At 46.2% G+C, this 16,257-nt stretch overlaps 2 protein-coding genes across 11 annotated transcripts in view; one reads left to right on the top strand and one right to left on the bottom strand.

The window, feature by feature from the left end:
* The window catches only part of TPR (translocated promoter region, nuclear basket protein), an 82,662-nt gene extending 71,327 nt beyond the window's left edge, over positions 1-11,335 (bottom strand). For both annotated transcript variants that reach the window (XM_005290696.3, XM_024103779.3), the window contains exons 1-5: positions 10,992-11,335; positions 7,001-7,105; positions 3,502-3,575; positions 2,170-2,266; positions 1,704-1,807 (exon numbers count right to left, since the gene is read on the bottom strand). In XM_005290696.3, the coding sequence (XP_005290753.2) occupies positions 1,704-1,807; positions 2,170-2,266; positions 3,502-3,575; positions 7,001-7,105; positions 10,992-11,142 (531 nt within the window). In that variant the 5' untranslated portion in view covers positions 11,143-11,335. The remainder of the gene's footprint in view (positions 1-1,703; positions 1,808-2,169; positions 2,267-3,501; positions 3,576-7,000; positions 7,106-10,991) is intronic.
* Positions 11,336-11,585: 250 nt separating this feature from the next.
* ODR4 (odr-4 GPCR localization factor homolog) overlaps positions 11,586-16,257 on the top strand; it is a 38,584-nt gene continuing 33,912 nt past the window's right edge. For 6 of the 9 annotated variants that reach the window (XR_010589767.1, XR_006174693.2, XR_010589768.1 and 3 more), the window contains exons 1-2: positions 11,586-11,725; positions 12,825-12,949. Coding sequence is in view for 5 of the 9 variants with exons in the window: in XM_042851269.2 (XP_042707203.2) it covers positions 12,851-12,949 (99 nt within the window). In the remaining 4 variants the exon portion in view is untranslated. Of the gene's footprint in view, positions 12,101-12,824; positions 12,950-16,257 lie in introns of all 9 variants that reach the window. The other 3 variants (XR_010589769.1, XM_065554457.1, XM_065554458.1) reach the window with 2 other exon arrangements.

Raw genomic sequence — 16,257 nt, 5'->3', positions numbered from 1 at the left:
AAAAGCTTGATGAATATGTCTAAGGAGAGACTAGGTTAAACACCATGTATAAGCCTCAAAGTATCAAAAGGGTCAGTGTGCCAATACTATAGTCATAACAAAACAACAATAGTTTGCTTACTTGTTTGACTATATGAAGGCAACGCTGCCTCAAACAAACACTCAGAGACAAAATGATACTGAGGAAGAGTGAGTCAGGTTTCATAACTTCAGTAAGCCAAATACAGATTCATGCCATTTGGCTGAACCCATGTGTAACAGGTTCCTGGGGAGTGAACCGGGGATCTCTTGACCTAGAAACACAACTGTCTGAGCTAAAAGACCAAGCCCATTTACTTGCAAGTAGTAGCATATTCAAACCTCTGTAAGAGTTCCAACTACTAGAATGGAACAAAAAGCTATATTGTGTTAGTTAGGGACAGTCAAGGAATAATGTTTTCCAGAAATATCTAGGAAACTCCACATGGTTACCCTACAAATCTCCTGGAAACGAACTGATACAGATGCCAATGTAGCGCTGCACAAGCGTAAGTTAACATGACCTTGAACTACTAAAGAGAAGCAATGTGAAATGCCGACAGATAATATTTTGACATGGCTCTCTATTTAACTGACTGTTCCAGTTTCATATGAAATAAAAAAACTGAATGTATGTTATGAGGACTCTAGTCTGATACAAATAAAAGATAAGGGACCTTCTAACATTAAGCTCAAAGTTATTGATGGGATGAGCAAGGAAAATATATTAGCAAGATAAATGACTACGGTCATTTGACCAAGGTCAAACTTCCTAGCACCGCCTTTGGAAGTTAATTTAGAATTCTGTAGGACTATTGTTTCCTTGAGAAAATGAATACAGGTTTGATCAGCTACTAGAGCAGGGATCTCAAACTCAAATGTTCAGGAGGGTCACATGAGGACTAGTACATTGGCACGAGGGCCGCATCACTGACACCCCCACCCCCGCTGCCCCCGGACCCACCCCCACTCCACCCCTTCCATGAGGCCCCACCCCTACCCCGCCTCTTCCCACCCATTCCCCGCCCCCATTCCAACCCCTTCCCCAAAGTCCCCACCCCAACTCCACCCCCTCCCTGCCCCTATTCCACCCCCTTCCCCAAATCCCCGCTCCTGCCCTGCCTCTTCTCCGCCTCCTCCCATGAGCTCGTGGCTCCCCGCTCCCGCCCCCCCCCCCGAAAGTGTTAAGTGCCGCCAAACAGGTGTTTGGTGGCGGGAAGCACCTGGAGGCAGGCAGAGGAGTGGGGATGCGGTGTGCTGGGGGTGAAGGGAGCTTGGCGGCCTCAGGAAATGGCTCGGGGGCGGGGGGGGGGGGGGAAGAAGCTTGGCAGGCTGCAGCTAATAACTCCGCAGGCCACGTGTTTGAGACCCCTGCACTAGAGCGTTATCACTACAACCAGGAATGAAGTCTAGAAAGTTGATTTCATGGATATTGGCAGCCCTAGAGTAAGACCAGTTTGCATGAATTACAGAAAACAATTGAACAGTTTAACCTTATTGGAAGGTTACAAATGACATTTTCCTGCTATGACAAAGACGTTTGCCTGCGTCCTTTGAAAGAAGACCTGTTTTTATACCACATGTAGTTATCTTCTTATTGATACATTGCAAAGACATCAATTAAGTAGGTAAGTCACTGGAACTCTCACTACTGACAAGGGTAATCCATGTAAAACACTACTTACCTTGACAGAGACATCCGATGTTTGAAGCTCATCCAGCTTTAATTGTAGCTCCACTTTTGCTGTGTTTGCTTCTGTGAGTTTCTCATTTAGACGTTTAACATCCTCTAGAAAATCAGAGACAATGTAAGATGCCAAACATTCAAAACAGTATCAGTTATTACTGTAAATAAATCAGATTTAGTACCTTAGAAATGAAGGCTACCTGTTTATGAGAAGACGTAATTGTCAATATGTGTCTCCGTACAATTAAATATCACCTAGAATGCTGTTGGGCTTTTCCCCTGACTTGCACTTACATTTCCCCCACCACTTTCCTCTACCAATCTGACTCCTATTCCTTTCTGATCTATTAATGGGAGTTACCCATACAAATTTGGATAATGAACCATTATTGAGTTTAGGTTTAAGTCTGACTCCCAAAGCAGGTGTAAATCAGTTATGGTTTTAGCGTATTTACTAATCATACCATTTAAGTGTTCAATTTCTTGAGAGCGTCTCTCACTCGTTCGAACCAAATCTCTCTTTTCACCTTCCAATTCTTCTTTTGCTCTAGTAAGCTGACTCTTCAATTAAAAAAAAAAAAAGTATCAGTTTTATGTTAAAAGTCGTGGTCATTTTTTAAACTTACTATCATACAGGGAAAATGCTGTAGTAAGCAGAGGTTATCATCCTAACCATTTGTAATGTATGTGTGAAAGCAATCCTATTATTTAGTACACAGGAAGGTGTTTAACTGCTCAAGCAAGTCAGTTACTGAAACAAACTGGAATCTTGTGTCTGCCTTTGATTTCCACTACCATGCTGGGCATCTGTTCAGTTCTGACACAGAGGGAAAAATCAACATAACTTCATGCAACACCCTGAAGTTTTCTTGGAGGTTTCATCCCATGCCCCTGATTAGTTTATGAAATGTAATCTCAATCTGAGATGGTACAGGATATCAACTTCTTTACCTTTAAATGTAAATTGAGAGTACTCTAAAAGGGTACCCTATGTCCAAGAAAAAAAAAAAAAAAAGAATAGAGGTATCAGCCACTCTAGGAGAACTGTTTATTGAACAGTGATGTTTTCTTACTCCTACTTTTACTACTCAACTGCTATAGAGATTTCCTCACAAGTGCAAGATAGACAGATTTCCTCTGGACTCCAGTAAGCATAGTCAGCTCTTCTTTGTTAGAAAAGCAGAAGAAACAGCTCAGAGTCCTAATGGGTTTCCAAACTCACAAATAAAACTTGTTCCGAATGTGCCTAAGGATAAAGCCTAGAACCAGAACTGTGGTATCAACAAAAGGTACTCTAGTCACAGAGTTAGTTCTCTGAATTGGTTTTATTTGGTGAACAAATTAGACTACACGCTATTAACCACAGACTAATCAAAGGGCCAGAGGGGAAAAAAGAAATTGCGAAGAAAGCCATCAGTAGCATGGGCTTGTCTACACAAGACAGTTGCACTGATTGAACCAAGAATATCAATTTGAAACCAATTTTGTTAAACTGGTGTAAACCCCTGTGCAGAAACTTATTTCAGTTAAAGTAAGGCTTCTGAGGTTTAATGTAATTTGTTTGGGAACACTTTTAAGCTATGCTAAAATAAGTCACTCTTAATCAGAAATAGGAGTGCCCACAGTGGAGCTTGAACCGGGACTTGAAGAGCACAACTTTCCTGAATAGACAAGGCATTATTTGCATATCTAGCTTTTGATTGTCAAGAGTCCAAACAAAATATGCACCCTAAATTCTAAAGCCTTTCAACTATCTATTGCTACATTTGCATACTGCATACTCAGTGATTCTATACCTGTATGGCTGTATTGCGATCATGAGCCGCTTCAAGTTCTTTGTTTTTCTCATTCAATGACTTCAACTGCTCATCTGTGGGAGGAGAGGGACAAGGAGGGAAAATTAAGGAAACATTTTAATATTACCAGAACATGTGCATTAGTTATACCCAGTTGGTAAATTCATGTTCCTGCTTTAGAATAATACAAAATTAAGAAGAGAAAAATTTCCCCAAAAATTAAAAATCCAATATACAAGCCATTGACCAAATTGGTACTCTTGTGATTAAAAACAAAAGTAGTTTTATCCCTACTCATCTGCTTTCTGGAAACCACTGACATATCAGCGTCTCAGGCCTGATCCTGCAACCTGACCCTTATGGGCATATGTGTGCATTGCACAAATCAGTTTGTAGAATCTAACCCCTAGTTCCTTGAGTAGAATGTAAATAAGATGTTTACTCCAGTAAAACAGACTGAAAGCCTGTAGAAAGCAAAAACAACAAGGAGTCTGGTGGCACCTTAAAGACTAACAGAATTATTTGGGCATAAGCTTTCGTGAGTAAAAACCTCACTTCTTCGGATGCATAGAGTGAAAGTTACAGATGCAGGCATTATATACTGACACATGGAGAGCAGGGAGTTACTTCACAAGTGGAGAACCAGTGTTGACAGGGCCAATTCAATCAGGGTGGATGTAGTCCACTCCCAATAATAGATGAGGAGGTGTCAATTCCAGGAGAGGAAAAGCTGCTTCTGTAGTGAGCCAGCCACTCCCAGTCCCTATTCAAGCCCAGATTAATGGTGTTGAATTTGCAAATGAATTTTAGTTCTGCTGTTTCTCTTTGAAGTCTGTTTCTGAAGTTTTTTTGTTCAATGATAGTGACTTTTAAATCTGTAATAGAATGACCAGGGAGATTGAAGTGTTCACTTACTGGCTTATGTATGTTACCATTCCTGATGTCCGATTTGTGTCCATTTATTCTTTTGCGGAGGGACTGTCCGGTTTGGCCAATGTACATGGCAGAGGGGCATTGCTGGCACATGATGGCATATATGACATTAGTGGATGTGCAGGTGAATGAGCCCCTGATTGTGTGGCTGATGTGGTTGGGTCCTCTGATGCTGTTGCCAGAGTAGATATGGGGACAGAGTAGGCAACGAGGTTTGCTACAGGGATAGGTTCCTGGGTTGGTGTTTCTGTGGTGTGGTGTGTAGTTGCTGGTGAGTATTTGCTTCAGGTTGGGGGGTTGTCTGTAAGCGAGGACTGGCCTGCCTCCCAAGATCTGTGAGAGTGAGGGATCATTTTCCAGGATAGGTTGTAGATCGTGGATAATGCGCTGGAGAGGTTTTAGCTGGGGGCTGTATGTGATGGCCAGTGGTGTTCTGTTATTGTCCTTGTTGGGCCTGTCCTGCAGTAGGTGATTTCTGGGTACCCGTCTTGCTCTGTCAATCTGTTTCCTCACTTCCCCAGGTGGGTATTGTAGTTTTACGAATGCTTGATAAAGATCTTGTAGGTGTTTGTCTCTGTCTGAGGGGTTGGAGCAAATTCGGTTGTATCTTAGGGCTTGGCTGTAGACAATGGATCGTGTGATGTGTCTTGGATGGAAGCTGGAGGCATGGAGGTACGTATAGCGGTCAGTAGGTTTCCGGTATAGGGTGGTGTTTATGTGACCATCAATTATTTGTACTGTAGTGTCCAGGAAGTGGATCTCTTGTGTGGACTGGTCCAGGCTGAGCTTGATGGTGGGGTGGAAATTGTTGAAGTCCAGGTGGAATTCTTCAAGGGCCTCCTTTCCGTGGGTCCATATGATGAAGATGTCATCAATATAGCGCAAGTAGAGGAGGGGCATTAGGGGACGAGAGCTGAGGAAGCGTTGTTCTAAGTCAGCCATAAAAATGTTGGCATACTGTGGGGCCATGCGAGTACCCATAGCAGTGCCACTGACTTGAAGGTATAAGTTGTCCCCAAATCTGAAGTGGTTGTGGGTGAGGACAAAGTCACAAAGCTCAGCCACCAGGCTTGCTGTGGCCTCATCAGGGATACTGTTCCTGACAGCTTGTAGTCCATCCTCATGTGGAATATTGGTGTAAAGTGCTTCTACATCCATGGTGGCCAGGATGGTGTTTTCAGGAAGAACATCAATGCATTGTAGTTTCCTCAGGAAGTCGGTGGTGTCTCGAAGATAGCTGGGAGTGCTGGTAGCATAGGGTCTGAGGAGAGAGTCCAAATAGCCAGATAATCCTGCTGTCAGAGTGCCAATGCCTGAGATGATGGGGCGTCCAGTGTTTCCGGGTTTATGGATCTTGGGTAGCAGATAGAATACCCCTGGTCGGGGTTCTGCAGGTGTGTCCATGTAGATTTGTTCCCGTACTGTAGCTGGGAGTTTCTTGAGCATATGATGTAGTTTCTTTTGTTATTCCTCAGTGGGATCAGAGGATAGTGGCCTGTAGAATGTGGTCTTGGAGAGTTGCCTGGCAGCCTCCTGTTCATAATCTGACCTGTTCATTATGACTACAGCACCTCCTTTGTCAGCCCCTTTGATGATAATGTCAGAGTTGTTTCTGAGGCTGTGGATGGCATTGCGTTCTGTACGGGTGAGGTTATGGGACAAGTGATGTTGTTTGTCCACAATTTCAGCCTGTGCACGTCTGCGGAAACACTCTATGTAGAGGTCCAGTCTGTCATTTCGACCGTCAGGAGGAGTCCAGGCAGAGGAGTTCTTCTTGTAGTGTTGGTAGGAGGGTTCCTGTGGGTCAGTGCACTGTTCAGTGGTGCGTTGAAAATATTCCTTGAGTCGGAGACGACGAAAGTAGGCTTCCAGATCACCGCAGAACTGTATCATGTTCGTGGGGATGGTGGGACAGAAAGAGAGTCCCCGAGATAGGACAGACTCTTCTGCTGGGCTAAGTGTGTGGTTGGAAAGATTGACAATGTTGTTAGATGAGTTGAGGGTACCATTGTTATAGCCCCCAGTGGCAGGTATTAGTTTAGATAGCTTACAGTCCTTTTTCCTCTGTAGAGAAGTGAAGTGTGCATTGTAAATGGCTTGTCTCATTTTTGTAAAGTCCAGCCACGTGGAAGTTTGTGTAGAAGGCTGGTATTGTATGAGAGCCTCCAGTTCTGAGAGCTCATTCTTGATCTTCTCCTGTCTGCTGTACAGGATGCTGATCAGGTGGTTCCTCAGTTTCTTTGAGAGTGTGTGGCACAGTCTCTCACCATACTCAGTGTAGTATGTTGATTGCAATGGATTTTTTACCTTCAGTCCTTTTGGTATGATGTCCATCTGTTTGCATTTGGAGAGGAAGATGATGTCTGTCTGTATCTGTGCAAGTTTTTTGTTGAGGTAGAAAGCAGGGACTTGAACCAAAAATATCAATTAACTTCTGTGAAAGAAGTTTGGTTGACAGATTTTTCTCTCTTATTTAGATTAATTTCAAAATAAGTTCAAAAGATGTAATTATTATAAACAGAAAAACAACTTTCCAATCTGCTAATCAACGTGTGGTTATACTTACTAAGTTTGTTTAGCTCCTGACGGAGAGTCTGACATTCCTGTGTCTCGTTTACAAGTCTCTCTTGACTTTGAGCCAGACGCTTTTCCACTTCAAAATACTGTTGTTCTGCAGAACACCACATTATATTAACACTACTTCATAATCAGCTTTTATTAGAGAACCATATCTAGCAGAAAGTGCAACTAGAAACAATGCTCTTTCAGTAGACCCTGAAGAGAAAACATTTTTTTAAGCCAAGTGCTATATTGCTACCTACTTTTAAGCACTGTTTAAATAATTTTGTTACTATGTTCAGTTCTGTTTTACATTTCTCCACGTGCATTGCCCTAAAGCAGTGGTCTCCAACCTTCTTACGCACAAGATCACTTTTTGAATTTAAGATCAACACAGGATCTACCCCAACCCCTCCCCGAGGCCCTGACCGTTCCCCAAGGCCCTGCCCTACTCACTCTATTCCCCTCTCCCTCCGTTACTTGCTCTACCCCACCCTCACTCACTTTCACTGGGATGGGTCAGAGGGAAAATGTGCAGGCTCTGGGCTGGGGCCAAGGGGTTGGGAGTGCGGGAAGGGGCTCCGGGCCGAGCCTGGGGCAAGGTGTTGGGATGCAAGAGTGAGGGGTGCAAGCTCTGGAAGCGAGTTTGGGTGCAGGGGTCATATGGTCACACTGCACCTGATCTGATAGAATCCACTGGACATTTAATGAGTTTTACTTTTTATTAGTGTCATTTGTGGTTTATAGATCAAAAATCTTTCAGGGATTGTCACAAATCAGTGTAACATTCTCAACTGTGGGGTGTGCATTGGCTGAGCCTGGGGCAGGGAGTTGGGGTGCAGGAGTGCGGGGTGCAAGCTCTGGGAGAGAGTTTGGTGCAGGAGGGGGCTCTGGGCTGGTGCAGGGGATTGGGATGCAGGAAGGGGTAAGGGCTGCAAGCTCTGGGAGGGAGTTGGGGTGCAGGAGGGTGCTCTAGATTGGGGCAACATGTTGGGGCACAGGAGAGGTGAGGGGTGCAGGCTCTGGGAGGGAGTTTGGTGGGATGTAGGCTCCGGCCAGGAGGCACTTACCATAGGCGGCTCCCTGCAGGCGGTGCAGTGGGGCTCACCACACTACACCTGGAAGCGGCTGGCTGCTGACACGTCTCTGCGGCCCCTGGTGGGTGGGTGGGGGGAGAGCGGGTCTCTGTGCGCTGCCCACGCCCACAAGCGCTGCTCCTACTTCCCGCCCAATGGGAGTTGCGGGGATGGTGCTGGGGTAGCGTGCGGAGCCACCTTCCATTCAGGGGCCGCAGAGACGTGCCAGCAGCCAGCTGCTTCCGAGAGCGGCATGGGGCCAGGGCAGGCAGGCAGCCTGCCTGAGCCCCGCTGCGCCACCGGACTTTTAGTGGCCTGGAGATTGCGATCGACTTGCAGAGGCTCCAGGATCGACCAGTTGATCACGATCGACAGGTTGGTGACTACTGCACTAAAGTCTAGTCTACTCCAGTTTTTGGATTGATTTCACTATATTAATTTAGCATATAGCTAAATTAGTGCAATTCCCTATGGTGGTCAGTTATACTAGTATATAAGTGCTTATGACACCACAGCTTATTTCTAAACCAATATAATTAAATCAGTATAAAACTGGGTGTAAATTTGCCCTTACAACCTTAACTTGGAAAACTGTTAACAACAATGATTTCTGGTAAAGAACCTTTTTGTATGGGTACATCACTATGGACTTTGAAAATATCACAACCAGAAGTAACACTGATATGTAAAGGTTATTGCTTTATAACTGAAATAAAAGTCACACTTCAGATTTTCTATAGTGTTTAAGAATGCTTTGTAAATATTTGAGATAATATTTCTGGTGATGCTACTATTTTCTTGGAATAACAGCAAGAAAGATTAGCGCTGTTTTCTTAACATGTACTATAAACCTTTTAGATAAGTGCTGTTTTCTTAACATGTACTATAAACCTTTCTCATCTGTATAAACTACATCAGTTTCATATAATGATATACCACCAGCATGTATATGAGAATCTTGAAGTTTACAGACAACCACTAACCTACTTAAACTGATAAATTCCACTATAAACACTTGGACGATTAAAAGTTTTGCTTGAGTAAGATTGTTTATGAAAATGATAATAAATAATACTTCTATAGTCTTCCAATAAAGCATCACAAAACATTTTCAACCAGTAATGATTTAAGTTCAAAAATACCACTATAGGGCAGGAATATTATCCCTATTATAAGATTGCAAAACTGAGGTATAGAGAGGTTAAGGGCAAGTTTACAGAGGCAATCTATGGCAGAGCTGAGAAATGAACTCCTGACTCTACACACAGTTTCACCTATGCTCAATTATTAAATAATGCTCTTGCCCCCCACTTCAATACCCTAATAATACTTAGCTCTTAGACAGCACTTTTCATTGTCAGATTTCTAATTGCTCTACAAAGATCAGTATCATTAATGTCATTTTACAAACAAGGAAACTGAGTCACAGGGAAGGGAAGTATCTTGCCTAAAGTTACCCAGTCACAGATATTAAATCAAGGTATCCGGGGTCCCATTCCTCTGTTCTAACCACTAAGATATGTTGCCTTCCTGAGTGGGCCCAGGGCAATAAGATTATATCAATAATGTCATTGTCTCTAAGATGTAATGCCAGATGGGACCACTGGCTAGCCCAAAACCCTGGATTAGTATAACAGCCCTCAGGAAACGAAAGTGTTGCAAGGATCATCTCCAACCCATCCTTTAAAAGCCTTGCTTCAAGCAATGGCAGATTATCTGGAAAGGTTCAAGCCTCAAACATTGAGTTTATTGGAAGTGTTGCTAGATTGGGCCCACTCAAAGTATGTCTAGACTGCAAAAAACAACTACAAAAACAAAACACAGCAGTGAGTCTCAGAGCCTGGGTCTACAGACTCAGACTTGTACTACGGCATTAAAAATAGCCATGTGTACGTTCCCACTAGAGCTCAGGCTCTGAAACCCACTCCCTCCCTAGGGCTCAGACCCAAAATGGGAATATCTGCATGGCTATTTTTAGTGCCATAGGCCTGAAGACCCACTGCAGCAGGTGCTTTTTGCAGTGTAGACCAAACAAACCTCTGATGCTCTTCCTCAAGCATCTGGCTAACTCGGGGAGCAGGTAAAGAATCTCACTCAGTAGGACGTGCATCCCCCTTGACTTTACATTATTTTAAGAGTTTTAATGTAAAGTAATAATTTGTAACTTCACACTAAGAACAGAGAGTCCTGTTCCTTTAAGTCTAACAGATGTACTGGAGCATAAGCTTTCGTGGGTGAATGCCCACTTCGCTGGATGCTTATGCTCCAACACATCTGTTAGTCTTAAAGGTGCCACAGGACTCTCTGTTGCTTTTTACAGATCCAGACTAACATGGCTACCCTCTGATACTTGACACTAAGAACAGACTCCTATTGTGGTATACAAACACTGCGACCCAGAACTTAAGTGGAAAACAAGAGTGTAAAAATTCAAGGAATCCGCCTCACAGAACAAATGCATAACATTCAGCCACTGCAGTTATACAGATGTAAAAGCCGTGGGGGATATTTTATACGCCCATGTCAGCAACATGAGACCTCCACACAGCATTGCCTCTGGCACTGTCCCTTTGCTTCTTGGCTCGGGCTCTGTGATGACGATTAGCCAGTGCCCACTGTAGCCCACCTCCTGCCAAACAGGAGACTCGGTCCCTCCGGTACTCAGTGGTGGTGAACCTCGGTGCGGGGCAACATCATGCGCCCAGCGCCGGGGGAGGACCGCCTGTCCTCGCCCCGGCCCGTGACACCTATGAGGGCCCCGGCCCACCCGCCTGGCAGCAGACTCAGGTCCGGACCCTGCAGCAGGAGCAGCCCAGGAGGGACAGCACCGTACAAATATCACCCCTCTCTCCCATGCCCTCCCCAACCCCTCCACTGTCCCTTCCCACCACCTCATGCCCTGCTCCCCGCCCCGCCACTCACCGCTGTCCACCTTAAAGCGCTCGTGCCTGGCTCGGAGCCCGTCGATCTCGCTCTGCTGATCGGCCAGGAAGCGCTCCAGCTTCCCCTGCACCGGCTTGGGCAGCTTGGCCAGCTCGGCCCGCTCCAGGAGCTGCTGCAGTACCGCCGCCATCTTGGGAGGGAGCCTCTCCAACCTCTCTCTGCCGCCTTCCGGCCCCGCGGGGAAGGGACACAGCGCGGCGACCTCACCTCCCAGCAAGCACAGAGCATGCGCATTAGCCGCCCTCCAGAGGGCGCCATGGGAAACGTAGTGTTCAACCTCCACCGGAAGCCGAACTCCTGTGCGAAAGCTTCCGGAGGTAGCGTTCTGTCCGCCATGTTGAGTGAGGCACTGCGTCCCAGCCTGTCTGATTAGACCGCGTGAACTCACAAAGAGGAGTCTTTGTTGGTTAGCAATGCAGCGTTCGTCTTCTCGCAGAGACTGGATCGGCAAGGAAGAGGTGCTGCTACGTCCGCCACACAGAACATGGCGGACCCTGATGGGCAGTAACACTCGGCGCCCATCCTCCCGCCATTAGGTTTGTCTCCTGTTGGGCCCAGTGATTCGTCTACGTCATCAACCTACGCTTTGAGAGAGAGTTCACTCGTTGAGACGAGAGGAGAGGCGCAGCCTGGTGATGTGGACATGTGGGACACATCTGTGCTGGGCGTGGAGGGAGCTGTGAGAGAAGCTGGTGCCACTGCCCAGTAAGCAGGTGAGGTTGCTGTGGCCGTGGGTAGAGGAGGAGGCGGCTGTCTGGTCGGCCGGCCGGCCCCGCCGAGGGTGCCCGGCCCTTGGAGATAGGAATCTGACCTGGCTGGGGGAGAGGAAAATGTGTCTGAAGGGCGGGTGTCTGACGTAGCTGAGGGAGGCCGAATTGCGGGAGGGAATGGTGGGAAATGTCTCCCCTCTGTGGCACTAGCTGGCGGCTCTCGCTGTGGCTCAGTTAAGAGAGGTGGATCCCGTTGTAACCCCGTATCTGCTTGCACCTTGTACTCTTTGGGGGCTGGAACGTCGCCCCTCAGCTCTGTCGTGTAGATCTGAACTTTTTAGTTAGTGCCTTTGGAAGGAGCGAGTCAAATTGATTGAGGTACGTTAGCATGGCGGGAGGGGGAAAGAGAGAGCGAGAGAATCGCCTGAGTTCTTCCCATATGTCCAGATCCTACATTTTGCGTTCAGGGATTTTTTTTTTAAATCTGCAAATGGAAAGTGTAAAACGGGCCTGTTTGACAGACTTCACAGTGACTTAAAAAACAAGTCATGTCTGAAGAAGGGAAATAAGAATGTTTGCAAAATACAAATATTGTAGAATGTAACTGAGCAGGACTGTTCTTTCATTTTTCTAGGCAGCAGGTGTTTGCTGCTATTTTGATTATAGGTTAGCGATAGTGGTCTGACTGTGTGAGAATTGTGAATGTGTGAGTGAACAAATGGAAGTGAACTACTCCTAAAACATTAAGAGTTGAAGGTTGTTTCATAGATCACTTGTAAATTATTTTTTCCTAGATTTTAATTTGATATTTGATTTGATATGTCAATTTCACATATGTTAACATATTTAAAATACCTCTTTTTCATACAAGTATGTTAAGAATAAAAGAATACACTTTCCTCTGCCATAGAGAGACTTTTAGAACTTCAGTGAAGCTATTACAGGTATAAAGCTCATTGTAACTTTGATAATGGTCACTGTCATACTAACACATTCAGGGTGTTTTTCTGACACTTTTTATTTCTGTACACTTACCATGCTATGCCTTATGTCCTCGGATTAAGTACCTGAAAAGGTAGAATAATATATTCTCTTTTTATAGATGGAAATTAGACTAAGCTCGCAGTAATGGGCAGAAGCTATTTTGTGGAAGAAGCTGTTGGACAGTATCTTTCAGACTTCAGCACCAAGCCAAAGGGTTGTGTCACTGGCCTGTTGATAGGGCAGGTAAGTGTTCAAATCTATATGAAAGTGAATAGGCTTCTGTGTTGTGGATGTGTAACTCAGATTAACATTATGTTCATGTACGGTTTATAATCTATATTCAAAGGTAACACTTCTTTATGTAGCTGCTAGGGTAAAGATCCTGTGTTAGTGACTTGAGCAACTTTGCATCCCACATCAATATCAAGCTACAGACTCGATCCTGCTCTCATTGACTTTAATGGTGTAGGATCAAACTCGTAACCGTAATGTTGAACTTGTATGAGACAGGAAGGGGATATTTTGACAAAGGACAAAACCATACTTTTATAAAAGCTGCCATGGTACCCGCTGAGCACTTAGATACTTGGTTTTTGAAATCTTGTCTGAAAGATACAGTAAATGGCATGGAACTACATTTATGCACCTCCAAAAAGATGCACCCCTCACACCAAATGGGAGGTGCCCAGGTAAGCGCTCCACACCCAAACCTCCTGCCCCAACTCTGAGCCCCCTCCTTCATTCTAGCTCCTGGCCAGACCCTACAGCCCAACCCCCAGCCCTGTGCTCAGTGCACTCTCACCCTCAGCTCAGTGCAGAGAGAGAGAGAGAAAGAGAATGGGCTAAAACCAGGGACAAGGTACCCACTCTATGTGGGCAGGGCCGGGACCCCAGACTGGCAGCGGGCTGAGTGGGGCCAGCAGCCAGGACCCTGGCTGGTAGGAGCCGGCAGACGGAACCCTCGAACGGCAGCGGGCTGAGCGGCAGCGGGCTGAGACGCTCAGCCCATTGCTGGTCTGGGGTCCCGGCCGCCGGTCCCGTTCAGCCTGCTGCCGGCCTAGGTGGATGGAACCCCAGGCCGGCAGTGGGCTGAGCGGGCCGGCGGCGTAAGATCAGCATTTTAATTTAATTTTAAATGAAGCTTCTTAAACATTTTGAAAACCTTGTTTACTTTACATACAACAATAGTTTAGTTATATAATATATAGGCTTAGAGAGAGAGAGACCTTCTAAAAAACGTTAAAAGGTATTACTGGCACACGAATCCTTAAATTAAAGTGAATAAATGAAGACTCGGCACACCACTTCTGAAAGGTTGCCGACCCCTGGTCTAGCACAATGGGGCGTTTCTCTGACTGTATCCTCTAGCTCAGTGGTTTTCAAACGTTTTTTTTCTGGTGACCCAGTTGAAGAAAACTATTGATGCCCGTGACCCAACAGAACTGGGATGAGGGGTTTGGTCTGTGGGAGGGGCTCAGGACTGGGGCAGAGGGTGAGGGCTGCGGGGTAGGGCCGGGAATGAGGGATTCAGGGTGTAGAAGGCTTGTGCAGAGGGTTGGGGCACTGGAGGGAGTCAGGGCTCTGGGCTGGGGGGGGGTTGGTGTAGGAGGGGGCTTCAGGTTTGGGGGGGTTCAGGGCTGGGGCAGAGGGTTGGGGTGCAGGCAGAGGTCAGATCTCTGGGCTGGGGCCAGGGATGAGGGGTTTGGGGTGCAGGAAGGAGCTCTCGGTTTGGGGGGGGCTCAGGGCTGGGGCAGGGAATTGGGGCATGGGCTTACCTCGGGCGGCTCCTCGTCAGCGGTGCAGCGGGGGTGCTAAGGCAGGCTTCCTTCCTGTCCTGGCACCGCAGACTGCATTGCACCCAGAAGCGGCCAACAGCAGGTCTTGCTCCTAGGCGGAGGCGCTGTGCTCAGGACGGGGACAGCGCACAGAGCCCCGTGGCCTCCCCGCCTAGGAGCCGGACCTGCTACTGGCTGCTTCCGAGGCGCAGCGCGGTGTCAGAACAGGTAGGGACTAGCTTGCCTTATCCAGGCAGCACCGCCAATGGGACCTTTAACGGCCAGGTCAGAGGTGCTGAGCGGAGCCACAGCGACCTAGTGTCTTACATTCCGCAACCCAGTACTGGGTCACGACCCGTAGGTTGAAAACCACTGCTCTAGCTGCCATTTCAATCCAATTATTAGCTGCTGCTATTTGAGTTATATGCTGTAGATTATTTCTTCTTTCTGGCTCTCGGGTCAGTGGTGGTGGTCATTGTCTTCATGGAACAAATCAGAATCATCTTGGAAAAAAATTGCAGCCCTCAAAGTTGTGTTGTTTGCTAGCTTCTGGTTGTTCTGATGTCCTAATGCTTTACAGTCTTTACACTAGTGCTTTTAAGGACCCCGCATGTCTGCTCACCTTTAGGAAAAGTGTTCCAATCTGTATCCATTTCTGTCCCACTTGAAGTTCATATACTGCAGAGGATTCAGCAATAAAGCTGATAACTATTGAGGATATTATATATAAATCTTCATTACAGACTTATGTGAAGGATAGACTGCATCAAATTTGCAGGTCATTGTGTGTATTATGCTGGGAGAGGCAGCAACTGCCATTGTTAAATTTGAATAATCAGGTATAATCTGAGGGTATGTCTACACGGTGAAATTAGGTCGGTTTTTATAGAAGTCGATCTTTAGAAAGCGATTTTATACAGTCGATCGTGTATGTCCCACTAAGTGCAGTAGGTTGGCGGAGTGCATCCTCAATACCGTTTTAGCATCGATTCACGGAGTGGTGCACTGTGAGTAGCTATCCCATAATCACCGCTGCCCATTGGCATTCTTGGTTAAACTCCCAGTGCCTGATGGGGCAAAAACATTGTCGCGGGTGGTTTTGGGTACATAGATTCATAGATTCTAGGACTGGCAGGGACCTCCAGAGGTCATCGAGTCCAGTCCCCTGCCCGCATGGCAGGACCAAATACTGTCTAGACCATCCCTGATAGACATTTATCTAACCTACTCTTAAATATCTCCAGAGATGGAGATTCCACAACCTCCCTAGGCAATTTATTCCAGTGTTTAACCACCCTGACAGTTAGGAACTTTTTCCTAATGTCCAACCTAGACCTCCCTTGCTGCAGTTTAAACCCATTGCTTCTTGTTCTATCCTTAGAGGCTAAGGTGAACAAGTTTTCTCCCTCCTCCTTATGACACCCTTTTAGATACCTGAAAACTGCTATCATGTCCCCTCTCAGTCTTCTCTTTTCCAAACTAAACAAACCCAATTCTTTCAGCCTTCCTTCATAGGTCATGTCGTCAGTCTCCCCTCCCTTCCTTTCTCCCTCTTTGAAAGCAACGGCAAACAATCGTTTCGTGCTTTTTTTTCCTGGGTTACATGTGCAGACGCCATTGCACGGCAAGCATGGAGCCCGCTCAGCTCAGCTCTGCTGTTGTGAGCATTGTAAACACCTTGCATGTTATCCTGCCGTATGTGCAGACCGTGGCTAGGAGCGACTAGCACAAGGATGATTGTGAGGTGGACATGGACACAGATGTTTCTGAAAGCAC

Source organism: Chrysemys picta, chromosome 8 (genome assembly GCF_011386835.1).
Source record: "Chrysemys picta bellii isolate R12L10 chromosome 8, ASM1138683v2, whole genome shotgun sequence".
In the NCBI taxonomy this organism is placed as follows: Eukaryota; Metazoa; Chordata; order Testudines; family Emydidae; genus Chrysemys; species Chrysemys picta.
The sequence above is the reverse complement of the archived record's forward strand: the minus strand, read 5'-3'. Positions and strand labels throughout refer to the sequence as shown.